At 36.4% G+C, this 27,776-nt stretch overlaps 2 protein-coding genes across 7 annotated transcripts; one reads left to right on the forward strand and one right to left on the reverse strand.

The window, feature by feature from the left end:
* Nucleotides 1-13,904: 13,904 nt before the first annotated feature.
* LOC121264262 (uncharacterized protein At4g22160) lies at nucleotides 13,905-14,751 on the forward strand. Its single transcript, XM_041167377.1, has 2 exons — nucleotides 13,905-14,488; nucleotides 14,581-14,751. The coding sequence occupies exons 1-2, from the start codon at nucleotides 14,001-14,003 to the stop codon at nucleotides 14,627-14,629; spliced, it is 537 nt and encodes a 178-aa protein (XP_041023311.1). The 5' UTR covers nucleotides 13,905-14,000; the 3' UTR covers nucleotides 14,630-14,751.
* LOC121264261 (calmodulin-interacting protein 111) lies at nucleotides 14,695-21,577 on the reverse strand. 6 transcript variants are annotated; one of them, XM_041167375.1, is made up of 14 exons: nucleotides 21,274-21,576; nucleotides 20,828-20,982; nucleotides 20,459-20,630; nucleotides 19,871-20,001; nucleotides 19,565-19,709; nucleotides 19,155-19,426; nucleotides 18,102-18,226; nucleotides 17,233-17,276; nucleotides 16,526-16,657; nucleotides 16,264-16,341; nucleotides 15,995-16,077; nucleotides 15,781-15,903; nucleotides 15,136-15,196; nucleotides 14,695-15,025 (listed from the first exon to the last, which is right to left on the reverse strand). In XM_041167375.1, the coding sequence occupies exons 2-14, from the start codon at nucleotides 20,953-20,955 to the stop codon at nucleotides 14,918-14,920; spliced, it is 1,602 nt and encodes a 533-aa protein (XP_041023309.1). In that variant the 5' UTR covers nucleotides 20,956-20,982; nucleotides 21,274-21,576; the 3' UTR covers nucleotides 14,695-14,917. The 6 variants fall into 6 exon arrangements, with proteins under 6 accessions (XP_041023309.1, XP_041023305.1, XP_041023306.1 ...); XM_041167371.1 differs by having other exon boundaries at nucleotides 20,459-20,620; nucleotides 20,828-20,997; XM_041167372.1 differs by having other exon boundaries at nucleotides 20,459-20,620; nucleotides 21,274-21,575.
* Nucleotides 21,578-27,776: the final 6,199 nt, after the last annotated feature.

Here is a 27,776-nt window from a genome sequence, read left to right on the forward strand (position 1 = left end):
TCCGGTGGAGTATGTGGCGCCCCCAATCCCCCTTATATAAATACACAGGGATCGAGACGCCAGGATGGTGACAACACGGTCACACATCCCAACGAAGTGCCAGTGTGTGTACATGCAACAGTGTACAAATAAAATAACGCAGCGGATAGTCAAATAAGTACCAGAATTTAAATACAAATATTTAACACAATTTATCTTTAAAAATTATACAGTCATCCCAAATATAATACAAAAGGTAAATACAATAATTGATAAAAACATAACTCACTAAACAGGAGCAATCCCAGATCACTCCTCCACCGGAGCCAAACTAAGGCTCGTCATCATCGTCTGCATCAAAATCTGCGATACCATAAAATGGTACCACAGGTAAGTATAAACCAAACAACTCTCGGGATAAAAATATATTAATGCAACCAACAATATAGCAAAATACATTTAGCCATAAAATATCATTTTTTCCCAGAAAAATGATTATTTCCAACACACGCCAAAAAAATCCCATTTTGGCCCAAAATAACCGTAAAACATTTTCTCATAAAATGATTCACACAAACAATCCATTTATCGGACACTGTAGGCAGGAATCGCAGGCGGGACTCTACCACCGTCCCTGCTTACCACCATCCCTACCGCGTGCACCGTAGGCTGGAATCACAGGCGGGACACAACCACCATCCCTGCTTACCACCATCCCTACAGTCTCTTTTCCTTTTACTCACATAAAAATCCAAATCCAATAAATACATGAACATGTATGCAATACACGAAAACCCAGTTTTCTTTACAAACATGATCATGCATGCAATATGTGATGTACGTGAACAAGTCATAACCAACAACCACAATTCACAATGCAAACAAACACAACTCCGTCCACAATCCATCCGACCCCCGAAACTCCTCGGACTCAGTCCGGCAAAACAACCCAATTCACAGATAATATGTGTTAGTGCAAAAATATATTTAAATCACGAAAGTTCTTTAAGGAAAATACTTACAGTGCAATATAGTAATTTCTGGAGGATCTCGAAGTTGCAAGTGGTGATTTCTGAGCAACACCACAGTGTAAAATACACTGTGGCCGTGGGTCACAGATACCCACTTTTCAACGAGGACAAACGAAGACCCAAGATTGATAGGGTAGGGTCTAGGGAGGTCGGTGAAGCTAATGGTGGCGGTGGTTTGCCGTGGGTGGCGGCGGAATGGGCGGTAGAAGACCAAAATGCCCAAATCGGAAATGTAGTTGGTGGAGCTTCACCGGTGATGGATCGGAGGTGGGGTTGGGTCCAATGGGTTGCCAAGAGGTCGGGGATGAAGTGGTAGGAAGATGGTGGCCAATGGTGGTGCGACGGCGGCGCAACGGCGGAAGGAGTGCCGCGGCTTCGAAGAGCTACTGGTGGTTAACGGCGGCACGGATGGAGGTGAGGTTGGTGGGGTGAGGTCGCCGGCGGCTGGGGAAGCTAATGGGCTGGGCGGTGAGGGCCACCGCCGGCTCACGGCGGCGCTGGCGTGAAGGTGGCCCGCGGCTTCGTGGGGGGCGTGTGGGCTACCGGCGGCGAGGTAGGGGCTGAGATTTGGGAGGTGAGGTCGCCGGAGGGAGGGGAGCTGGTCGGCTGGGCGGTGTCGCGCACGGCGGCGCGACTGCGGCGCTGGGAGGAGACGATGGAAACGGGCGGAGGAGAGGAGAGAGAGAGATCGCGCGGGAAGGAGAGGAAATAAGGAAGAAAAAGAAAAGAAAGAAAAGAAAAAGGAAGGAAAGAAAAATGGAGGGAAAAGAAATGAGGTCCAATCCTCATAACTTGGGTCACAAAAAAGATCCAACGGAGACGATTTTAAAACCACAAGTTAAATAAAATAATTTAAACGTAATGGTAAAGTCAAATTGAAATAATTAAATCCCACGGTAATTAATTTAAATATTAAAAGCAATTTAAATGCATAACAATAAATAAATATTTGGAAAGCACATAAAAAAATAATTTTCACCAAATTAAAATCATAGAAATAAACTTACTAAAAATCCAACCAATTTTAAAATAAGAGGATAAATTTTTGAACAATAAAAATAATCCTTCAGTAAAAATACACTGAAATACGGGGTGTTACATCCTCCCCCCTTAAAATAAAATTTCGTCCTCGAAATTTGTAGGGCCAATCATCACTCTAAAGCAGGATACCAAATACAACCAGAACACTCTTAAGAAAATCACACAACCTCCAACACCCAACGGGCATGGATACAGCTTGCATAACTTTCCAAAACCCAAGAATAAACCACACATGGCATCCATTACGAAAGGTAAGATTAGACCCATACCTGCCGTAACTCCAGCGTCCTGAGTCCCTGGAATCTCGTCGCCAGCACTACCAGGAGTCACTGCATACACCCGAGCCTGAACTAGTTGCCTCTGATTAGCCCTACCACCGCGATGACCACCCTGATTCCCTTGGGTCCAATTAGGGCACTCACGAGCAAAGTGTCCTGTCTGACCACACTCAAAGCACTGGTTCCAACCCTGACGACACTCGCCCTCGTGGGCTCTATTACATCTACCACAAACTGGAGCTCGGCCCCCAATACGTATACCGGAAGCTGCCTGCGCTCTGGCCCCGATCCTTTACACAAACTTCTGTGGCGACCCGAAGCTGCTCCCTTCACCATCAACGTTCAGTCGCTTCTTACCCGGAGGGGAATCTACCACAGCACCTCGCTCTCGCTCAGCAATTGAGGCCACATTGACCAACCTCTGAAAGTTCTGGATTTCCAAACATGCGACCTGCCTGCGGATTTGAGGGCGCAACCCTTCTTGGAAACGTTCAGCCCGCATCTCTTCCGTAGCAATGAGGTGAGGAGCAAACCGCCCAAGCTCCATAAATTTCCTTGCATACTGCTCGACAGTCATGTCTCCTTGAACCAAATTATTGAAATCCCGAGCCAATTGCCGTCTCACCGAAACAGGAAAGAATCGATCATCAAATTCTTTCTTAAAACGCTGCCAAGACACAGTAGCCAAGGATCCCAACTCCATCTCTAAAAGTGACCGCTTGGTCTCCCACCAATTCGCCGCTTCACCTTGCAGCATATAGCTCCCATATAATACCCTCTGGGCCTCAGTGCATCCACAGACTTCAAACGTTCTTTCCAGATCTTGAATCCACCTTCTAGCCCGTAATGGATCCTCTTCACCAGAAAAAGCAGGGGTCCTATGCGCTAAGAAGCGCTCATAGGTGCACCCGGCCTGCATCGCCCTGAACTGCTCTCCTTGCTGTGGACGAAAATTCTGCTGAAGAAACTCCGTCATCCTATTCAACGCCCTCGCCATGGCATAATTTCCATCACCCCTCGGTAATTCATCCTCGGGCTCATTAGCTTGCCTTCTTGGTCGTACCATTTTCCTGCCATAGCGTAACCCTTAACCCCACTATCAGTTTAAAACAAACTAAAAAATATAATTATAGTAAAATAAATTAAAATACAACCATATCACATAAAATAAAATAAAATAAAACCAACAAAATAAAATATCATAAGACAAAAGGAATAAAACAAATGAAATAGTACACAAGAAAATAATTGAAACAAGTAAAATTGCCTGCCATATAATAAAATAACTAAATAAACTAAAATAACAAAAATAAGATAAATAACAAACAATTAACGTACAATTAAAATAAATAAATTAAATTAAAATAACGTACTCCCAACAAAATAATTTCAAATCAAAATTTTAAAATTTTCTGGTACTACACCTATGGGACATGTGGTTTTACCCAGAGCCGAACTGCTCTGATACCACCTGTGGCGCCCCCAATCCCCCTTATATAAATACACAGGGATCGAGACGCCAGGATGGTGACAACACGGTCACACATCCCAACGAAGTGCCAGTGTGTGTACATGCAACAGTGTACAAATAAAATAACGCAGCGGATAGTCAAATAAGTACCAGAATTTAAATACAAATATTTAACACAATTTATCTTTAAAAATTATACAGTCATCCCAAATATAATACAAAAGGTAAATACAGTAATTGATAAAAACATAACTCACTAAACAGGAGCAATCCCAGATCACTCCTCCACCGGAGCCAAACTAAGGCTCGTCATCATCGTCTGCATCAAAATCTGCGATACCATAAAATGGTACCACAGGTAAGTATAAACCAAACAACTCTCGGAATAAAAATACATTAATGCAACCAACAATATAGCAAAATACATTTAGCCATAAAATATCATTTTTTCCCAGAAAAATGATTATTTCCAACACACGCCAAAAAAATCCCATTTTGGCCCAAAATAACCGTAAAACATTTTCTCATAAAATGATTCACACAAACAATCCATTTATCGGACACTGTAGGCGGGAATCGCAGGCGGGACTCTACCACCGTCCCTGCTTACCACCATCCCTACCGCGTGCACCGTAGGCTGGAATCACAGGCGGGACACAACCACCATCCCTGCTTACCACCATCTCTACAGTCTCTTTTCCTTTTACTCACATAAAAATCCAAATCCAATAAATACATGAACATGTATGCAATACACGAAAACCCAGTTTTCTTTACAAACATGATCATGCATGCAATATACGATGTACGTGAACAAGTCATAACCAACAACCACAATTCACAATGCAAACAAACACAACTCCGTCCACAATCCATCCGACCCCCGAAACTCCTCGGACTCAGTCCGGCAAAACAACCCAATTCACAGATAATATGTATTAGTGCAAAAATATATTTAAATCACGAAAGTTGTTTAAGGAAAATACTTACAGTGCAATATAGTAATTTTCGGAGGATCTCGAAGTTGCAAGTGGTGATTTCTGAGCAACACCACAGTGTAAAATACACTGTGGCCGTGGGTCACAGATACCCACTTTTCAACGAGGACAAACGAAGACCCAAGATTGATAGGGTAGGGCCTAGGGAGGTCGGTGAAGCCAATGGTGGCGGTGGTTTGCCGTGGGTGGCGGCGGAATGGGCGGTAGAAGACCAAAATGCCCAAATCGGAAATGTAGTTGGTGGAGCTTCACCGGTGACGGATCGGAGGTGGGGTTGGGTCCAATGGGTTGCCAAGAGGTCGGGGATGAAGTGGTAGGAAGATGGTGGCCAATGGTGGTGCGACGGCGGCGCAACGGCGGAAGGAGTGCCGCGGCTTCGAAGAGCTACTGGTGGTTAACGGCGGCACGGATGGAGGTGAGGTTGGTGGAGTGAGGTCGCCGGCGGCTGGGGAAGCTAATGGGCTGGGCGGTGAGGGCCACCGCCGGCTCACGGCGGCGCTGGCGTGAAGGTGGCCCGCGGCTTCGTGGGGGGCGTGTGGGCTACCGGCGGCGAGGTAGGGGCTGAGATTTGGGAGGTGAGGTCGCCGGAGGGAGGGGGAGCTGGTCGGCTGGGCGGTGTCGCGCACGGCGGCGCGACGGCGGCGCTGGGAGGAGACGATGGAAACGGGCGGAGGAGAGGAGAGAGAGAGATCGCGCGGGAAGGAGAGGAAATAAGGAAGAAAAAGAAAAGAAAGAAAAGAAAAAGGAAGGAAAGAAAAATGGAGGGAAAAGAAATGAGGTCCAATCCTCATAACTTGGGTCACAAAAAAGATCCAACGGAGACGATTTTAAAACCACAAGTTAAATAAAATAATTTAAACGTAATGGTAAAGTCAAATTGAAATAATTAAATCCCACGGTAATTAATTTAAATATTAAAAGCAATTTAAATGCATAACAATAAATAAATATTTGGAAAGCACATAAAAAAATAATTTTCACCAAATTAAAATCATAGAAATAAACTTACTAAAAATCCAACCAATTTTAAAATAAGAGGATAAATTTTTGAACAATAAAAATAATCCTTCAGTAAAAATACACTGAAATACGGGGTGTTACAGAGTAGGTCTGGGATACCAATTACGAGTAATAGAGACATGATGTTTTGAATCTCTAGCCGAAAAGTTATTAACATGATCTCCTCTAATCTTGTTTATCTGTAAATCTAGATTTTTAAATTGGTTTTCAATATTACTAATTTCAGAGTCAGATATTACGGGTGAGTCTATTTTGCTTAATACATTAATATGTGGTTGTTTTGAGGTGGTGGCAGTGTTGCTAATAGTTAATTTTTCTAATTTACTAGATATCTGTTCCAATAAATCATTTTTGTTTTTGAAAAATATTGATTTTAAATGGGATGGAATTTCGTGGGGAACAAATAAGGGAGTTTCTTCTATTTCTTTAATAGTGGGTTTTATAGGAGATATTTGGGTTTCAATCATTTCTAATTGCTTACCCATGATTTTTAAATATAAATTAGTATAATTGTTTTGTTGTATTATATTATCAAGGTTTTTTTCAGTATTTGCAATATTATGTTTTTTTATTGGTGTAGCCAGAATTTGAGTATTCCTTTGATTGTACTTGATGGCTTCAAAAGGGGGATATTCTTCATAAATAATTTGGTTATTTTCTCCTTTAATCCATTGATTAGTAGTCCTGTTTATGGTAGATAATTGGTTTGATTTATATATCTCAAACCATATAAAGAAAGGAATATTGATCTGTATTTTCTCTAAATCTTCGTAATATCTTTCTTGAATATAATCTCTTTCTATTTTTATAAAGGTTGAGAAAAATATTATTCTTTTGTGACTATTTTCTTTTTTCATATAATCTTGTTTGAGATATTCTTTGTTAATTTTAAATTCTTCTTTATTCAGGGTATATATTTGGGCATCATCTCCAACTACTTGAGAATAAGTTGGAGAAGAGGGTTCTTTTTCAGGATTTTAGGAGATAGATGCTCTATCAGGATTCCTAATAGCATATACTGGTGTATCAATAATGTTTCCAGGAATGATCCCTCGAATCTGGGTGTCAAGATTTTGGGATCTAGTATCAAAAGATCTAGTGTCAAAATTTTGAGATTTATTTCTAGAAATTGATGTAAGAATAGATCTGGGTGTATGATAACTGGAAGGTGCTGGAGAGGAATAATGTGAGAAAGATCTTCTGAAAGGCTGAAAAGTTATTTGAACCGTCCCATCCGTTTTTTGATCTATATATTCGAGATTATCTTTAGAATTATTTTCTATTTTGGGTGTTGGAGTGATATTTTCTAATTGCCATTCATTAGGAAGTGTGACTTGATTCCAATTGATTTGTTTAGGAATTTGTATACTAGAATTTTGTGTGCTAGATTGTCATAATAATGTATATCCTTTAGGGCTAGTAATTAAAGCTTATGGTTCTAATGTTGTTTTCATTAATTTATAATGAATCCTGTAAACTACTGTTAAAGCATGTGACCCTTTCATCATTTGATAGCCATTTGTTTTAATATTTAGTATTAAGGCGTGTAAAATGTTACCATCAAATAATGATAAAGAATAATTGGGATAACAGTTAAAATAGACCGGTCCTTGGAACAAGCTGGATTCTACCATTCCAAGTAATGAATCATGAAAGTTATAATGTCTTCCGTCTCTTAGACAAAGCAATACTGAGGTATTTAAGCCGTTTCGAGTGAGTGGCTTTATAGCTACTTGTACTAATCCAATATGAATAAAAGAATAATTTTGCTTTTTGTGTTGATCAATAGCCTTTTTTGTTAAGAGATGTAATGATTCATAGTCATTATTTAAACTAATAGTTTTCTCTACTGTTTTAATTGTGTAATTTGTAAGGAATGAAAATTTAGAAGAAAAAGTTGAGATTTTATATATTTGATTGTTTGGAACATCGGGAATTGTCCAATCTTGTAGATTTCTTTCTATATCTAATATACTATAGTCTTCTTGATTAATATTATCAGATTCTATAGGGCTGCTAGTGGTAGATTCATTAGGTTTGAATAAAGAATTCATTGATTCAGATTTTCAACAAAAATTTCCTATTTCTAAAGAGAAATAAGTAGATTAAGAACTTGAGGGAACACCACCGGGACCACCCTGAGAGCCCTCTGGCTTAAATGGGCTGACCATCAGTTTTTCTTGGCTTACCAACACAAGCTTTCCAATATACATTTTTCTCTCTAGTTATGGGTTATCTTTGTAAAATTTGTATCAATGATTCCTTTACTCTTTTTTTTTTTTTTTATAAAGCAAGTATTTTTAGATGGTTTCTTATGGCATTAATTTCTTTTCTAAGGAAAGTGCAGTCAGCTTCATAGTATTCTATTGCAGACTGCCTACTTTGATATACATGGTATTTAGTCATCATTAATGTATAATTTTGCTTCATTAATTGTTGTTGTCTTTTAAGATCTTTTATATTATCCATTAAGATTCGTAGATCCATTCTTAAATTATATTCTGTACATTTTAACTCATACAAATCGCGAAATCCAGTACTATGAGCATAATAAAAATCCATCGTAAATATCAGGAAAATAAGATAGAAATATCAATAGCAATAAAATAAGCAATAAAATAAAATAGTAAATATCATACTATTACAAATTTACAATATTACTACCATGTAACACTAAATTACTAATGTATAAATATAATAACATATAATACTAATGGATAAACATTAATCTATAAATTTATAATAACATATAATATTAATGTATAATAACTAAAGTATTGATCATATAAATTTTATATAACAATCATCTTATATTAATTATATTTTTTGGCCTAATAAATTATCAATATATTCATTTTGATAAATATGTTAGTAATACTAATATACATTAGTATATTAATTAGATTTATGGCCTAGCACTAATACTATTAGTAATCCACTTTAAGTCTATATATAAATTACTATATAAATAGCTATAGTATTAGTTACTAACACTGTATCCCTATATGATACTATTAACTATAGTGATCTAGTTATACTAATATTTATACTAATACTACTATATAGTTATACGAAATTAAAATCACTATAGCAAATACTAATATAAAGTTATGCTAAGCACTATAACTAATACTATATTTATACTAATACTAATATAGACTATAGTTATAACTTATACCTACTAAATCACTATAACTTATACTAATATATTATATAGTTATACTAATCACTATAGCTACATATAGTATTAATATCACTATAGTATTAGTGATAATACTATATTATCACTAACATATAGTAATAGTACTATACCAATAGTATTACTATATACTAATACTATTAGTACATTACTAATATTTATATATATGAATATATATATATATATATATATCAAGTATAAGAGATTATAGATTTAATATATTAAATCACTAACATACTAATAGTATGATACTATAGTATTATTAATTATACTATAAGATATAGTAATAGACTAATAGTATATTATATATAAAATAGGCCATAATGGTGTGGATTAGTAATAGTATAATTAGTATTAGTAATATTCATATATATTCATATATAGATTCATAGTATACTATATAAATATCATAGTATAATATACTATATATAGTTTAATACTCTTAAATATATATATATTTGAATCTTCATTTCCGGCACTTTTTTTTTAATATTCATATATATATATATATATCACATATATTTTTTTGAATCTTCATATATATATATATATGTATATAATAGATTCATAGTAATTAGTATACTACTATACGGTGCCGTTTCTATTTGTTAATAACTTAATTGTTTAGGAATTAGGCCCTTAGGGTTCTCGAGTTCCCCTCTCTCCCCATTTCGTCTTCAATATTCATTCTTCAGATTCTTCACAACTGCCTCACTCCTTCTCATAGCCCTCCTTCATGCAGCAGTCAACAACTCTGCGACAGTCCCCACCGGTAATTGTAATGTCCCTGATCTCCCCCAATCGCTATTCACCCTCGGTCCCTCACTCCCGAAATTTCTTCATTCTCTCAAATTTCCCTTGAAACCCTAGGTCCCGTTGTCGTTGTCGGTGGCCTCTTGTGGTGTACTGCAGCTATGCAAATGCCGTCCCTCAAATCACCATCGCCTATTGACCTCTTACACTCTCAATCGTAGATTAATCACTGCCCATCAAAGATTTGAAGTCAGTAAGTTACCCAAACCCATGTCTCTGTTCTTTAATCAAATCTTTGAAGTTGGTAATGCTGATTTTTTCTATGGTTATTTCTAGATTTGGCTCTTGATAGTGCTTCTTCCAGATCTTGGTTCACCATAGTAAACTCCTAGATTACCCCTGTCATGTACTGATTTATACAGTCAAATGGTTGGGTTTTAATTTGTTGATTGGTAATTTGGGTTTGTTTTGCTGATTATGTTTAGGAAATCCGTTACCCAAAAATATGTAATTTTTGATGTTATTTTAGTGGTGTTTTCATCCATAACTTTCTCATTTTTCAAATCCACCTGTATTTTGTATATACTTTTCTTTTAGTGGCACAAAAGGAAATACCATTTGATCTTCTCGAATTTTAGGCTTTTGAACATTTGTTGTGTAGATTAGGCACAAAAGTATTTTCGTGCATTATCCATATTGTATGTAAATAAGCATGCAGATATGATTGTTAAAAAATGTGTTTGGGATGAACATATTATGTTGATGATTATATTAATTTTGATGGTTCTGTGTTATAAAGATGGTTCTGTTGATGATTTGGAAATTTAAGTATACTGCTGCATTTGTTAGTTGTGCATATGTGTAAAGACTAAAAGTTTTCAAGTTTTAAGAGTACTACTAGTACTCATAATATATATTCCAATGCTTGTCATGATGTTTAAAATTGGCTAGTATGTACACAAGAGTACCTTTCAATCATGAGTGTTGGTGATATGATCTGTATAGTGGGTTTATGATATGTGTTTGTTATATTATTTCTTTTACATGAATCTATCTTTTATTTATATCATTAATGTTATTATTTTTAATAATAATCATGTGAATTTTGATATAGAAGTGAGAATGAGTGGGTGAGGAAATGGGGAGCAAGTTGGGTTTTGTTGGGCGGGTTGAAAATGGAGCAGAGCAAACAAGTGTTAGGAAGGCTGGAATTTGATTTATTATTAGTAAGAAATAAAAATAATTAATTATTATGCATGGGAGAATACATACTTTTGTATACATACATATATACGTATACTTATCCATATCTAATCTTATAAACATATTTTTATTGATCTCTATATTATTTTAGGACCCAAATTCCATTTTTGGAGTTACAAACCACATTAAGCTAGTGCCACAATACGTATGTTGCAGCCAAGCATTTCCTATGCTCCTTTATGTTTTTTTTACTAATCTTTTCATATTTGTTTCAGGCACAACTTGAAAGTTGGAACATTTGGAAGTTTGTAATTTAATTTATTTTGGTGCATTTAGAAGTTTGTAATTTAATTTATTATTAATTTTTGAAAGCATGTTAGTACTTGTTTTTAGTTAGTTGTATTTTTTGTTGTAATCAAAAGTGAATTATTTAGTTTAGATTGTAATTTTTGAAACAATTGAAATTTGAAAGCACATTTTTTTTTTTTTTAAAAGTAGGCCAAATATGATGTTAAAAAATAAAAACAAAAAAAGTCTAAAATCCGACTCTGTTCCGACAAGTCCGAGTCGAAGTCGAAGCGGAGAATGTGCCTGCTGGAGTCGAAGTTGGAAGTTGGAGCTGAAGTCAGAAGTTGGCCATACCAACTCTGAATTGGTTGGTGCTTTGACAATTTCAGGGGGGGGGGGGGGGGAGCGGGAGACACTATTTTTTTAATTTATAATAAAAAAGTTAAAAATAAATTTCAACCTACTTCATACATTTTAATTAAAAAATTTAAACTCATTTCAGTCTAAAAAAGTTAAATACATCTCAATAGAATTCATAAAATACTATTATTTACAACTTAACTCAAATCATTTCAGCATCTAAACACAACTTCAACCAATGGAGATGAAACATTTCTCTCTTTGTAAACTGCACGAAGCATTTCTCTTTATATTAAATTGCTTGTGACTCTCTTATTTACCTAGAATTTCTCTATTCGAAACTCAAATCAAACTACAATAGTAATAATTAGACGATGAAGGTTGGGACTCTCGTCCATCCACCAGTTGTTAGGAGTGGCATTAACAGTCATCACCCTTTGAAAAACAAATTGGTTAAAATTATTTTTTTAATTTAGGAAATGTATGGGTTTTTAGTCTAATATTTTGGTGTTTTTTTTTTTTATGTTTTCATATTTTTATTTTCTATTATGTTTTTAATTTTTAATTTTCTATTTTTTCTTATACCACTTATTTCTTCCATCAGTATGCCTAATGAAACGATTTTTTTTTCCTTTTAATAATATTTTTTTTTTTTAGATTTTACAGAAACTTAACAAAAAGAATTATTTGATTATTATGAAACACTAGAGTAAAAATTTAAGGAAAAATTGATCAATAACCCTAGAATCTTTGGTCAGGTTGAGATTCATCTCTTATATATCTTTTTAAGAAATAATGCTATGTGTAAGCTTCATTTGGAAGTTAAATTTAACTCAACTCATCATTACAATTTTTTCAAATCCCAACACAAAATATAATAAACAATTAATCTTTTTCAAATTTTAAAATAATAATAATATTAAAAAATAATATTCTAACAATATTTTATCATCTCAACTCAGTTCAATATCTAAACAATAAGTTTTGGAATAGGATTGTCCTCCATTAGAAATTCATCCACCTTAGTAATAGTTAATAGAGAGAAATATTCTTTTGCAAGTCACTGCAGAGGATACGAGAGATTGTTACATGAAAAATTATTATTACTAATTTTAAAAATAAAGAGTTTTATCACTCATCATCCCACACATCACACATTATATTTATTTTTATTATATTTTAATTTCTTTTTATTTTATTCTTCTTAAACTAATTAAATTCTTTTACTCATCATTCATACACTATACATTCGATAAGAAAAACAAAATATATTATATGTGGTGTGAAAATGATGAATATAATTTTTCTAAAATAAAACATAATACCAAAATGATAACGACGTTGTTTAATTAAAAAAATTTGTTATTTTTAATATATACACACACACATGTATACTGGGTCGGGCAGATGTGTGAAAACTTGAGTGGGCTTGAGCCTAACTCAGACCCCCCCCCAAAAAAAACTTGAAATTCACATGTCTTAGAGGTGTCAAATCGTGTTAACGAGTCGTATTCGTGTCGTGTCAAGACATGTATATTATACTATATAGGTCAATCATAAGTCGACCCGTTAAACTTATCGTGTCAAAATCTCAAACCCTAACATAATAGGTCGTGTGGTGTCAACCCGTTTTGACCCGTTTATGTCAATGGATTGAATATACTCAAAATTAACTTGTTTAATCTAGTTAAGTTTATCATATAAATGTTAAAATTACAATATTTATAAAAAATATAAAACTAATTACAACTCCAAAATTACAATCCAAACAATAAAAATATCAAAATTAAAATCCCAACAATTTTATTTTTTAGGTATAATGGTATAATTGTAACTTAAACTTTCTTAACGGGTCATAACGGGTTATAATGGGTCAAAACGGGTTGACCCATTATCAACCCGTTAAGCTATCGTGTCTTAACGGGTCAACTCGTTTTGACCCGAACCCGTTAAGGCTAAACCCTAACCCGCTTTTATCTTGTCGTGTTTGTGTTGGGTTAACGGGTCGTGTCACATATTGCCACCCCTACACTTGCCTCAATCGAGGGTGGACGAGCAAAATGTTGTGGCCCGCTGCCTAGCCCTAATCGTGTTTTCTTAAGTTGTATTTAGGCAATGCGACGATTTTAAATATTTTGTGAATAATAAAAAAATAATAATAATAGAATATTAAATAATAATAATAAATAATAATAATAATAATAATAATAAATGAAGAAAATGATCTAAATCAAAGAAGTTATAGATCTTTAGAAAAGAAGTATAAAGACGAATCTCAACTCACTAAAGTATAAAGATTATCCACCAACTTCTCCAAAATTTAATTAAAAAGCACAACCGCCGGTAGCCCTTAAAAACCGTCTTCGGTCTTTCCGTGCAATGAAGCACAAGGAGGCAAAGCTCCCAATGGCAGATCAGACCGGTCGAGCCGGACACAACAGGGGCGCAAGCAACAATGATTTTCGTCTAAAATACGCTGTCGATGCCGGATTCTTATCCGGTCCACACCCTAACATCACGCCGAACGCCCTTGCTCTCGATGACGAAGAATCGGGTAGAGCCCCGAGCTCTGACGACTCGGGGAGCTGCGAATCGGCTGGTGAGTCGCCGCGACTGGCCAGTCTGGCAGCGAGCTTCCGCGTCTTCTCCGAGTCGCTGTTGAGAATGGAACGAGCCCAATTGGAGATGGCCAAGGCGAGGGAGGCCTCGCGATTGGAATCGGAGAAGCGGCGGATCGAATCGGAAGCCGAGCTGACTCGGATGATGCGGCAGACTCAGTTGCAGATCGCCTCATTTGTCTTGCAGCAGAGTCCGAGTAGAAAGCGGAAGCGCGTCGAAGAAGATCACTCGCCAATACTTTCTGAAAGGTAAAAAGTTTAACAGGTAGTTGGGCCTTGCGACTCAACCAAATAATGGCATATTTGACTCACTGAGTTAGGAAATTTTCTTAATCATGCAGGGAAGGAGCATTGCTGTCCAGTTTTATCCAGTGCAATTTGCTCTTCTGAAGTCACTTATGGCCCCAAATCAAATCATGGGGAAACTATGTATTTATTATTTTCCTCGAGAAAACAATAAAATGATGTTATTTCATCTTATTATTGATAAAATGATGTTTTTTTCTTCTGAAGTCACTTTTACATATTTGTAAGTGTCACTCAATGTTTAATGATTTGATGATCATGAGTAAATGTATACACCTAGAGAAAATATCAAAGCAAAACCAATCAGTCTACTTTCATCGCCATAAAATCCAACTGGGGGCTCGTCTTGAGAGTTTCGAATCTTCTAGTCCGTTATAAAATACCCAGTGAAGACTTCCGCCGAGTCATGGCAATATATTCTTGTAAAGGTGGAAGACACCCTCCTCCTTCTCCATCTTTACGTACTTGTCCTCTAATTATCTATAAAAAAAAAAAAAAAACAATGCCATTTGAATTAGATCAAAGAAAGAAAGAAAAAAAGGGACTAATTACTGTCGTAATGATTGAAACATGAAGAGCTTGATTGCTACCTTTGATGCCCACGACCGCTCGGCTTGTTGGCATACATCTCTAATATCCCTTCCAGACATTCTGAAATTGGCAAGGGCCGGAGAACAAGTTGCAAGAAGATTAACAATAACGTGTAAACACAGTATTCTTATCTAGGCTTAACATTGTACTGCAAGAAAGAATCCATATGGCTAATTTCATCCACTCGTGCTTGGCAAGGCTGCTTTGCCAAGTTGAAGAACAGAACAGAACAGAGGACGCATAGTGGCTGTTTTCAATCCAAAGAGAGTTCTTGGTGTATGAAAGAAACAAAGGAAAAGTTGGCATTTAGCATTCCTAAACTATCATCCTTTCGCAATTTCAATGAGCACCCTAAGCCAGCTTTCAGTGTTAATTATGATGCAAATGTGGAGCACGCGAACTATTTTCTGTACACTCCAAATCCAGAATCCAATTGAACGTGTCTTTGCAAAAAGGGATAGTGGTTGAGGGTAAACTATAATTTCCTACTAATGAATTAATTAAAAAACAAGGGAAAGAAACTCAAGCAAATAATTGGCAAGTTGGATTTTGAGGCTTAATTGAACATAATTACACTAAACTAGAAAAAAAAGGGGCATATTCAACATGATTAACGAATCGTAGTGATAATGTGTAAAACTTACGCTTCTGTAACTGTCGCAAATTCTTCTAATTCACGTTTTGTAAGGTGCTTTGCATATTGCGCTGCAATTTCCTGACGATTTTGGTGACCAGGTAAGCCAAAAGTAATCATTGAACCAAAACGACTGCAACAGCATAGATAAAACAAAGTTAGCACACATTCCCATCAGCTTTTGGTACAATTGTCATCTACAGGAAAAATGTCCATAAACTTACCTAATTAAAGCAGGACCGAGGTCTTGCTTTCGATTTGTTGCTGCAATTACAACTACTTTCTTAGACTGTTCAAATCCATCAATCTGCACGAAAAAAAAAATGTATATATTAAAGGCACAATAGCTGTGACATCCATAAAGTTTTGCCCCTCATAATATATGCAAGTATTAAAACATATGATATAACATGGCCATTCAGACAGTTCTGTAGAAAGGCATGCCAAATGGTTCATTTTCTGTGTGAAATGTACTGGAAAAACCCAGTTTCACCTGCCGCAATAACATTGATAAGATTCTGCAAGTAGCTTCATACAGTTCGCTATCACGAGCTACAGCAAAAGAATCAATCTGCAATAGGAAACAACACCATGTACTAAGAAATTAAACACTTCAACAGAGAGATCATAAGATAAAGAAGTGCAGTCCGCATCCAAGGAAAAAAAAGGGGGAAGAAAACGAATTATGCAGAGGATATAACACACTATTGCAAAAGTATACAAAGACATTATTACGCGATAAAAGCTTCAGTTACCTCATCAAGAAAAATTATAGCACCGTTAGGGAACGCATTAGCAAGTGAAAACACTCTTCCTAACAAGCGTCCACTTTCATCATTGTACTTTGACAAAACAAACTCCAGTGGCACATAAAACAAAGGGACACCCTGCCAAGGAATGCCACAAGCTCATTCTCAGTTTTTCGAAAATTCAAGCTTGCAGACACAAGAAAAAAGGAATTCATTTTATGGAATGATCAATCAAAATCTTAAAACTATCCAAACAGGATAGTTTTGGAGCTTGTCATGCATGTGCATCCAAATCCAAGCATTGTGAATCCATATCCAGTCAATGTAAGTTAATGTGCTCTACTTTAACCAGTAGAGCAGAAGGTCAAGCACACATTTGACCCATGTGTAGTGCGAGCCACATTCGCAGACGCAGTAAAAGAATCTACCGCCTACATGCTAGTTCTATGGAGTCCAGCATACAGTCCGGGGAACTTATTATAGTTGAACTAACCAAATGGCTCACTGTACTTTTTTTTACATAAATGATTCACTGTAGTCTTACTTGAAAGGGAAAAAAAAAAAGTAACAAGTAATGTACGGCTTTTAAACATTTGCACATGTGCAGATAAATAAAAGCAGCTGGTTAAAAATAAAAGTGTATGAAAAGTGGAAAAACTGCAAGCCAAACATAAAAGCTCCTGAAATAGTGGATTGATTGCCCCATGGCTCACCGCTTGATTAGCAATAATATGAGCACAAGATGTCTTCCCTGTACCTGAAATTGAGCATGCATTATCAGTAATCTTGTACAATACCTAAACTGAATTCTGAAGTCTGGGATGAAAAACAAATTCATGTCAACACAGTTCTCACTTCTCATCTTTAAGAGGCAAGAAAAATAGTCAGAGATATGCAGTATAGAATTTTGTAAAATAAAAATGGGAGACTTGCTAAGTCCCCCAACAAGAAACAAAATCAATCCAAGAATTATAAGCAATTTTCTTTCATTTGAAAGACATGCTGATATATGCATCAAAATCCAATGTTGCAACTAGTGTTTAAATCATTTGTCCCAGTAAAATAAAGGAAAATATTAGCTTGAAAAAGTTGGGAAGCTTGCTTTTGAAATTACCCAAAAATTCGGTATTCTCTATCTTCTTATTCTTTTATTATTTTAAATTTTTCGATTACTTAGTCCTTCATTTCTCTGGTGAATGACATTAATTTGATTCCCTATGTGCCTAGTTTGCTTTAGGCCTGGTTTGTTTTCACAAATCATCTCATCTCATCTCATCATTACAACTTTTCTAAACTTCCACACAAAATACAAAAAACAATTCAACTTTTTCAAATCCCAAAACAAAAATAATATTATAACAATATTTTATTCAACTTTTATCTCGGCTCATCTCATCTTATTTGTGTAAGTAACCAAACAAGGCCTTGTTTCCATGCATCTTCCATAGACTTGCCACAACAATTTTAAAAAAATAATAGAGCGAAAAAGTAATTCTTTGTATGTAATTCTGTATATTCTATAGAAGTGGATCAATTCACACAATCATCATTCATCAAGTTATTCGGGGCTAGAAGGGCATGCCTGGTGGTCCTTCAAAGAGCACAGCTCGAGGCTTGTTTGACTCGAACTTATGCCGAGTCCCGCGAGCGATATCATCATATACTTTAGGACTTTGCAGAGCCAACAGTATTGTATCCTCTATCTCTCTACATGAGCAGCAATAAAAAATAGGGATATATAAGAACTTCTATAAGGAGAAGGGTGGATGCATCTATTCTCAAACACATGTAGACAAACAAAAAGAAGAGATGTAATATGTCAGCACACAAAAGCATAGAAAACACAGTGGAGAATACATGTGCAAGTAAATTCAATCAACATAATAACCACACATATGCACTTTTTGGTGGAGATCATGAGAACAAGGAAATAAGAATAATCAAACTAAAATGGACTTAACTGATTTAGTTTTACTGGCTGGTAGCATAGGTTATACCCAGTCCTTGAAATCATGCAAATAGAAGATTTAGATAACATGCTCCACATGGACTACCTAATATAATGAACCAAAGCAAAGACCAAACCACATCTAGACCTATACTCCAAAAGAACTAATCAAGCTTACCATTAATGCCCTTTGGAATAGATGTAAGAGGCAACAACTTCTCCCTCCAAGCAATTGGGGCATTAAAAAATGAGCCAATTTCAGCCTAAACGGAATGGGCTTTTCTATAATTCCAAGTCGCTCCAATTATAACCTTAACTAATCCTTTTGGAATATAGGCCTAGATGTAACTTGGGCTTCCTTGGGTCTTACACCTAGATATGCCACTCCAAAACATTGCTATCCATATAACTTATTATGTGATTCAGCAGTCATATTCTGTTTCAAATTATTAGAAGAGAAAATTTCTTAAAAAAGCAAGTGCACGTATTTTAGTCACTGTTTGCATAGTCTTAAAACATACACAAAAGGAAAAGTAAGGCTTGGTTGAACGAAATAGGTATGAGATCTCACATTATTAAGATTATAACTCTTAAGATTTTAATGGCAAGCTAACAACAGCAGTGATTTAGGAAAGTTTGAATAAAAAATAGCAACAATGAATGCAACACACCTAAGTCCTCACATACCGTTTCTGCTGATCATACCCAGCAATATTGTCCCATGATATCTCTTTGTTTGGGGAATAACCGTGGGGTTCATCGAGTCCGTAAATTCTCACTCCCGAGGACTTGTGCTCAGCAACTGAGTTTTTCGTAGATGGTACCCATGTGGTACCTTCCCCTGGTCTTCTTTCTAAGGTCTTCTTTTGTGCCAACTTTCGACCTGCTAATTCTAAAACAGACACGAAAGCATCAAGCTCTTTGGGAGTCAAGCTCCCCTGCTTTATGAATTCAATTTCCTGCAATTCACCCTAACAAATCAGAAAATTCGCATAAACAACTAATGTTTTATTTTCGACATATAAGAAAAGCAAGAAAACAGAAATATAAACATCATAAGATAATGGTTTCATCAACTAAACCAAATGAATACTAACAGCTTTTTCTGAGCTAATGAGTGAACGGAATATGAGGATGCATAGATCTGCATTATGTGAATTTATATCTTTTGAATACCCCACATCCCCTTCAACTTCCTTCCTTTTCTCGAGAGGATTAAGTGTTAGTTGCCAAGCAACTGCACTGCAATAGTTCATATGAACGAGAAAGCATTATTTAATTCACTTCAACTGATGAAAATGACTAACATAGATACAATGAATTAAATTGTGTGAACCACAAAGCATAAGCTCGCAGTTAATAAATACAAAAAGAAAACTGAAGGACACTAAGTCTGACTCAACCTGTCCCAAGCGCGCAATAACATATCTGAACTGCTGCCACAGTCTTCAACTTTCAGTCCAAGATGTGAAACAAGGTTTGCAATCAGCTGTGAAACTTCACAAGCAGGAGGAATTTGGAATTTGATGGTGACCTAAAATGCAACACATGCTTCTGTCAAATACATTTTGAAGTATTCTCATACTATGGATTTTACATGAAAAAGAACTGCATCAAAACTTAGAATAATCTAGATCAACCTCATATAAAATCTGCCAAAACATTTGCTTCCAATAATTAAAAAATACAAAGTTCAAAAGAAAATAGATGCTCTCAAAGAAAGTGATCTTAGAGAAGCAAGCTAAGTTAGTTTTGCCATGTTATGACTCCAAGAATATCAATTTTTGAATCCCCTGATGTAGAGGGACTAACAACAGAGTAATTACTTTTGGATTGAGCTTTTCCCTCCCCATTAATAATATTAAATATTCCCCAAGGTCAAAGAAAATCTCTATCGGCTAAATGAGCTTAAATGCGAAGTAGTATTAAACAGAGGCCACTAGACAACCCGCAATTAATACCGGATTATCTAAAGAAGTAAATGCAACAACCTTTTGGCCGTTAACTGCCACAGTAAAGCGAGGATAAGAACCACGTTGCATTCCTTTACTTCTAAGCAACTCTTCAATCCGCTGTCGTTCTTTCTTGGCAGTTTCCTCTAAGACCTCATAACTTGGAGAAGATTCTGATGGCAAAGGAGGTTTGAAAGCAGCCTGAACAAAGCTAATTTTGCAGAAACTAAATTCACAGAATGCAGCTTCAACATAGCAACAACTCACAGAGTACACACATTTCAAGAAACACACACACGCGCACGATCAATTTGAGCGGCACTGGTTGGTTTTCTCGAAATGAAAAATGACAGAACGAGGGAAAACTTCACACCCGATGTCTTATGATCAACAAAGCAATTCACAAACCTCATCACCATCTGCATAAGCCGATTCAACCACTCCAACTCCAAACGAACCAGCCAAGACAAATGGAAAGACAGAATACGGTCCCCAAGCATCAGGTGCCGATCTCTTTGGCAGAACTTCAGATGCATTAGATTGACTCTGGTGGTCAGTAGATCCTACATGGTTCGTTACTAACCATAAATTAGCACATTATCCAGTATCAGCAGGGATAATTAAAAAAATGTGAAAAACCCGAACATTATTCTAAATTGAACCAAGAACACTTCGATATGCATGAAACGACCCAAAACCACCAGAATTACTGAATTAGTAAAAACTTAGTATGATCGTACGCTAGTGTTACATGGTCAAGCGGAATAAAAAGATGCGATACAATTTATTGAAATACAAACCAGGCACAAAATGGCACTAAAATCACGCGGATGAGAACAAAATGTTGGGCTTACTGAGGTAAAGGCGGAGAGGAAGGACACGCGAGCGAGGGCGAAGAGGGGTTACGGTTTTCGGCGAGGCAAGAGTACGCCATGCAGGAGATGTTCTCACTAGTCGCCCCAAAAACGCCATGGCTGTCCGCGAGTTCCGAGAAATTTTGATCTACCACCCTCGCTCCTCCTCAGTTGTCTCGGTTGTTTGAGCATGCGGGAAGCGTGGTTCGAAAGGCAACACTGCGGCCTCAAATATTATTTGTACCAGAGGGTGTCAGCGCGAGAGAATAGTGATTTGTCGCCGTTGACCGTATTTCCATTTGGTTCAATTCAAGATGGTTTGGAATTTGGACTGAATTGATCTAATTTAATTTAATTTTAAATTTAATTTAATATTCAATATTTAATTATCAGATTATTAAATTTATCTCTATTCAAAATCTATTTATAGTTAGGATTTATCACTTTTTTTAATTTAATACTTCTTTACACGCATGACTCATAATATTTTTTAACTTCTTAAAAATATATTTAAACTCATGTTAACATTTAAATGTATCTAAATTCATCTTAGGTGGATTTCATAAAACTCACTCTATCATCTCAACTCACTATTATTCATAAAAAATATAATTTATCTCAACTCAATTCCGCATCTAAAGAGATCAAAACCTTTCAAATTACAATTTGAGAGATATTAGTTGACGGATTTTTTATTTTTATTTATAAATAAGTAGGGAGAACATATTTTCTTTTTATTAGTTGAAAACGGACAAAATCTTGTTTATTTAATACATCAATTTGAGAAGTCAAATCATTACAAAGTTATAATCAAAGTTGGAAAAAAAAAATTAAAAGATCAATTATGGTGAATAAATATGTATGAATTGTCCATCCAATTTTAGAAGTTATGTTATATATCATAATTTCATCAAACTTCCACCACACCATATTAAATGTGATAATGTAATGTTGTTATCGAGTATTAAATCAACTTAGTTTTAGAAAAATATATTGTATCCAACCAAGGTAGATTTGCGGGAAAAACCCTTGACGAGAGTGTGCATTTTTAAATCAACACTCAACACCAACTCTTTGATTTATTGGGGTCTCCTAGCGTGCGTTGAGGAGGGTTTTCTTGCTATGGGCAAGGCAATCTCCTAGTTTCTTTTCAAACTAAGGAGGAGGTTGAGCCTCAGTCATTGTTCTGTCTAAATATAGTGGTTGTTGAGATGTTAGAGGAGATTCTAGAGAAGTGGGGCAACCTTAGATTGACTGAGGCTGAACAAAAGGAGGACGGGTTGATATTTTTGTGGATGAAGTGGTGACTAGACGTGGAAGACTTTGTCTGATTGGCCTTATTGTGGCAGACAGACTCATCAACAGAGAAGCAATCAAGGCCACAATGCTAAAGGTTTGGAAACTAAAGGGAGGGGTACATTTCAAAGGTGTTGGGGAAAACCTTTTCTTAATTGAGTTTCATAATGCCCATGACATGGAAAAGGTGAAGAGAGGACTGCCATGGACATTTGATCGTAACCTACCATGTCTCAATGAGTTTGATGGTCTCGTTGCACCAAAAAACATTGCTTTTGACGAGGAAAATATGTGGATCCCGTTTCACAACATCCCCTTTGGCGGCATGACCAGAGCCATTGGTGAAAAGATAGGAAGCATGGTTGGTGAAGTAGTAGAAATTGATGTTGATGAAGAAGGGATTGGCTGGGGGCCTTATTTAAGAGTCAAAGTTACTATTAGCATTACCAAACCTCTTATGAGAGGAGTCTTTCCTTCAATAAATGGCAGTAAAGTTTGGATTTCTTTTTTATATGAAAGACTTCCATCTTTCCGCTTTCGATGTGGTATTATTAAATAAGGTGTAACATGTTGCTTGCTTCTGCAATGACATTCGTGCGTGGCAATAATGAGTCTCAATATGGTGCATGGTTACGTGCATCAAACCAGAGAGAGATGGCCAAGGATGTACAAGGTGGTAAGGGAGGTGCTACAAATTCGAATGGCTAATTCTCAACATAGATGGAAAGCAGTCTAATAATTCTGAAGAGGTGGCAGAATCTCGTAGGGGTGGGCAGCGGGGCCCCGCCCCCGCTGCCTCGACCCGCTTCCGCCCCGCCTCCGTTAGGCGGGGCGGATCACCCCGCCCGTCAGATGCTGGCGGCGGGGCCACCCGCCCGCATCTGGGGCAACATCCGGGGGTGGGGGCGGGCTGGGGTGACCCCCGCCCCGCCCCGCCGGATATTATTATATATATATAATTATATTATATATTATACGTTATTTACATATATATTAAAAAAAAAAAAAAACCAGGCATGAAACGACGTCGTTTCATGCCTGGGTTTAAAATTAAAACCGAAACACTTACGCAGCCCCCCTACTTCTCAGTTCTCACTCTCGCAGCCTCGCTCTTGCCTCTCTCTCTCTCTGAGTTACTTCTCGCAGCCGTGAGCCGCCGCCCGGTCCATCTATCTGCATCGCCATCCCCGTCGCACGACTCGGACTCGCACCCGGTTCCTCTCTCTTCATCTCCGAAGGTAAAAAATCCAAATTCGACACTTCAATTTTTTTTTTATTTACATATTTAATGGAGATTGGAGGAAGGATGGGGTTTATCGGAGATGAATGATGGGATTTTGTGAATTGTGTGCTGTGGAGTTTAGATTGTGCATGTGGTTTGATCTTTGAAATTTTGAATGGCTCCCGTGACCTGTGAATTGTGTGCTGTGATTTTTTTTTTTTTTGCATTATATAATGTGTGTAAATCACTGAATTTCAATATTATTGTGTCTAGGGCTCCAATCCGAAACCCTAAAGAGCCCAATCCGAAACCCTAAATTAATTTAGGGGTTTTAATCTTTGAAACCCCTAAATTAATTTAGGGGTTTAATCTTTAAAATTGCTATGCACAAGGGGTTTAAAAAATTAATTTAGGGGTTTAAAAACAGAATTTGATGTTCCCTACCAAATTGAACAAAAAAAAAAAAAAAAAGAATGCACTAGGGTATTTCGAAATTCAATATAATGAATTAAGATGAAATATATATATATATATATATATATATATATATATTTATATGAAATTATGAATGTCAAGTGGTACTTTTTTTTATTCTACTTTTTTTTTTTTTATGTTCATTATAATTTATATAGTTGCTATGCTTATGCCTTATAGTCTTTCAAGTTATAAATATATATATATATATATATATATATATATATATATATATTATGAATGTCAAATTCATTTGAACACAAAAGAGAATTTGCATAAACATGTTGTTTTAGTAAAAAGAAAGCATTTAGGGTGACAAGACAAAGCCCTCAACAAATTTGGAACATTCATACTAACACAATAATTATGGTGCATGCCCATTATCGATATGGACATCCATCCTTTTGTAAAGCTACCATAATCATTATTATCCATTCATATCAACATCTCATCTCTTATTTTGAGTTGATTTCTAGACGTTTCATTTTTATTGTATTGTATTTAATTTCTTTATTTAATTTAATATGCTCGGATGTGATCATTTTTCTTAATATGTTGGTTCAAATTTGTCTGTTTTGAGTTCGGAGAAATAATTAAAATAGTACAATAAAAATAACTAAAACCACTATAAGTCTTTTTATAACTTGAATAATTAATGTGTCTTTTTAATGCCTAAAATTTATGACTTTAAATTTTTTACAATTGTTTGATGAATTATATGGTCTAATTTTTTATTCTAATTTTTTTTTATGTTCATTATATATTTGCTATGTTTTCTATAATTTCAGATTTGTTGTTTGCTTGAGTTCATGGATATGCCAGCAGATTCTAGTGCGAGCTCTCCTTTCCAGGCCGAGGGCACCCCTACCCCTACCCCTACACCTACACCTACCCCTCCTAGTCAAACCCCTACCCCTAGCCCTACGGCACCTTGCCCCGCCCCCAAGCCCAACAAGAAATCTGCTTCAATAGTTTGGAGTCATTTCACCAAACTAGAGGGTGGTGACTCAAGTAACCCCCAAGGCAAGTGTAACTATTGTGGAAAAATTTATAGATGTCACTATAGGAAACATGGCACCTCACAATTAAAGGTGCACTTAGAAGAGCAATGCAAAAAAAGTCCAATATTAAGATCATTACAAGACAAAAGCCAATCTAGGCTAGAAATTGGACTTAAAAAAATGGCGGATGAGACTAGTGGGGGTGCAACTTTGAAGGGGTATACTAAGTATGATCCCGATGAGTGTAGAAGACACCTAGCTCGTATGGTCATAATGGACGAGCTACCTTTTCAAATTGTTGATGGGAAAGGGTTCCAAGCGTATTCTCGCTACTTGGAACCAAGGTTTAACATTCCTTCTCGCCACACGGTGGCAAAGGATGTAAAAAAACATTATTACATTGAAAAGGAGAAGTTGAGGGGTCAATTGGCGGATCAATTTGTTTGTCTCACCACTGACACTTGGACATCGATCCAAAATTTTAATTATATGTCTTTGACTGTGCATTTTATTGATTGTCATTGGACATTGCAAAAGAAAATTATAAAATTTTGTAAAATCACCGATCATAAGGGTGAGACAATTGGAAAGGCCTTGGAGGCCGCAATAAAGGAGTGGGGGTTGACCCGAGTGGTTACAGTCACAGTCGATAATGCCTCGTCTAACGATGTTGCATTGGAACATCTAAAGACCTATCTTAGAGAGGCAAATAAGACACTCATGGGTGGTGAGTGTCTGCATGTGAGATGTGCGGCACATATTCTGAATCTGATTGTCACTGATGGTTTGAGAGATTTTCATGACTCGATTGCTCGGGTTAGGACTGCTGTGAGATGGGTGAGATCTTCTCCTTCGAGGTTGGACAAATTCAGGGTTGCTGCGAGATCTGCGGGCCTAACATCTAAGAGGGGCCTTTGTACTGATATGCCTACACGATGGAACTCAACATTTCTGATGTTGGAGGCGGCCCAAGAATATAAGCTGGCATTTACATTATTGGGTGACGAAGACATCCAATATGTTAAATATTTTAATGATCACGGGGGATTGGGGAAACCCGTAGAGGATGATTGGGAAATTGTAACTAATTTTATAGAGTTTTTGAGGCTTTTTTACGATGTCACCATGAGGCTATCTGGAACTTTGTACCCTACATCCAATATTGTATGTCAGCAAATATGTAGGGTAAAAGAAGAATTAGATGACATGGTCGCGGGTGGTCACATTAGGATGCGGGAGATGTCATTGATTATGAGGACAAAGTACGACAAGTATTGGGGAGATTTAACGAAGGCTAATATTTTGTTATATGTAGCTGTCGTCTTTGACCCGAGGTATAAGTTGGATGGCATGATATTTGGATTGGGCCTTGTGTACGGGCAAGTATGGGCAGAGCTTATTGCAGCAAGGGTTCGGGAAACCCTTACTAGATTATTTGATGAGTTTTCCACCCTGCGGGGTGGTAATATTGCGGCACCTACACCTACCCCCTCAGCCTCAAGCTCACAGTTTCCTGAAGTCGAGGTTGGGAAAAGACGTAGATTGGAGTGAGGTGAGAGGTATGAGCAGACCCCCTTCCTTCGGAGTTCTATAGAGGCTCAGCCAGAGATAGACAGATACTTAGCAGCAGAGATTCTACCATTTTCACTAGATTTTGATATATTAAGTTGGTGGAAGGTGAATGCCGTGAAGTATCCCATCCTTGGAGAGATAGCCTGCACACTTTTGGCCATCCCTGTTAGCACAGTAGCCTCAGAGTCGGCCTTTAGCAAGGGAGGACGTGTATTAGATTCATTTCGGAGTTCATTAGCTCCTGCCACTGTGGAGGCTTGATTTGCACGCAGAATTGGATCAAGGGAACTCCAATTCATGTTCCGGATGTTCTTGAGTATGAGAAGGCCGACGTCGAGGAGGATAGTGATGATCAGTTTGGATCTGGTATTTATTTTAATTTCATTTTATAATTTCTTATTTTAATTTATTTATTTTCATTAATTTGATTTCAAATTTAATACTTATAGTGATACATGAGACGACGTCTACGGCTACCTCCGATGCAGTATGACTTTGTATTGGACCCACCATTGTCATGGTTTGTACAATTTCTTCCATAATTGTTTTTTGCATTTAAAATTTTGTTTCATCTTTATAACTTTTTAATTCTAATTTGTTTTATTTTTAACTTATTAATATTTCAGGTTTTATAACTTATTGACTTTTATGATCTTGATTTTCAGTCTCACAGCAATCGACATAACTCACCACTCAGTGAACTCACCGCTACGGCTCCACTCCAAAATCAAATTGATCAAATTGAAAAATTATGATTTTATTAATTTATAATTAATTGTAATGTTGCTACAATAGTTAATTGTATAATTTGTAATATTTATTTCTTTTAGAGGAGTTTGTAATAGTGTAATAGTTTATTAGTTCTCTTAATTTGTATAATTGTGAACAAAATATTTTAGCATAGTGCCTTACTGCCTTAGTGATGATTACTACTTAAT

The sequence above is a fragment of the Juglans microcarpa x Juglans regia genome, chromosome 5D (assembly GCF_004785595.1).
Source record: "Juglans microcarpa x Juglans regia isolate MS1-56 chromosome 5D, Jm3101_v1.0, whole genome shotgun sequence".
Lineage (NCBI taxonomy): Eukaryota > Viridiplantae > Streptophyta > Magnoliopsida > Fagales > Juglandaceae > Juglans > Juglans microcarpa x Juglans regia.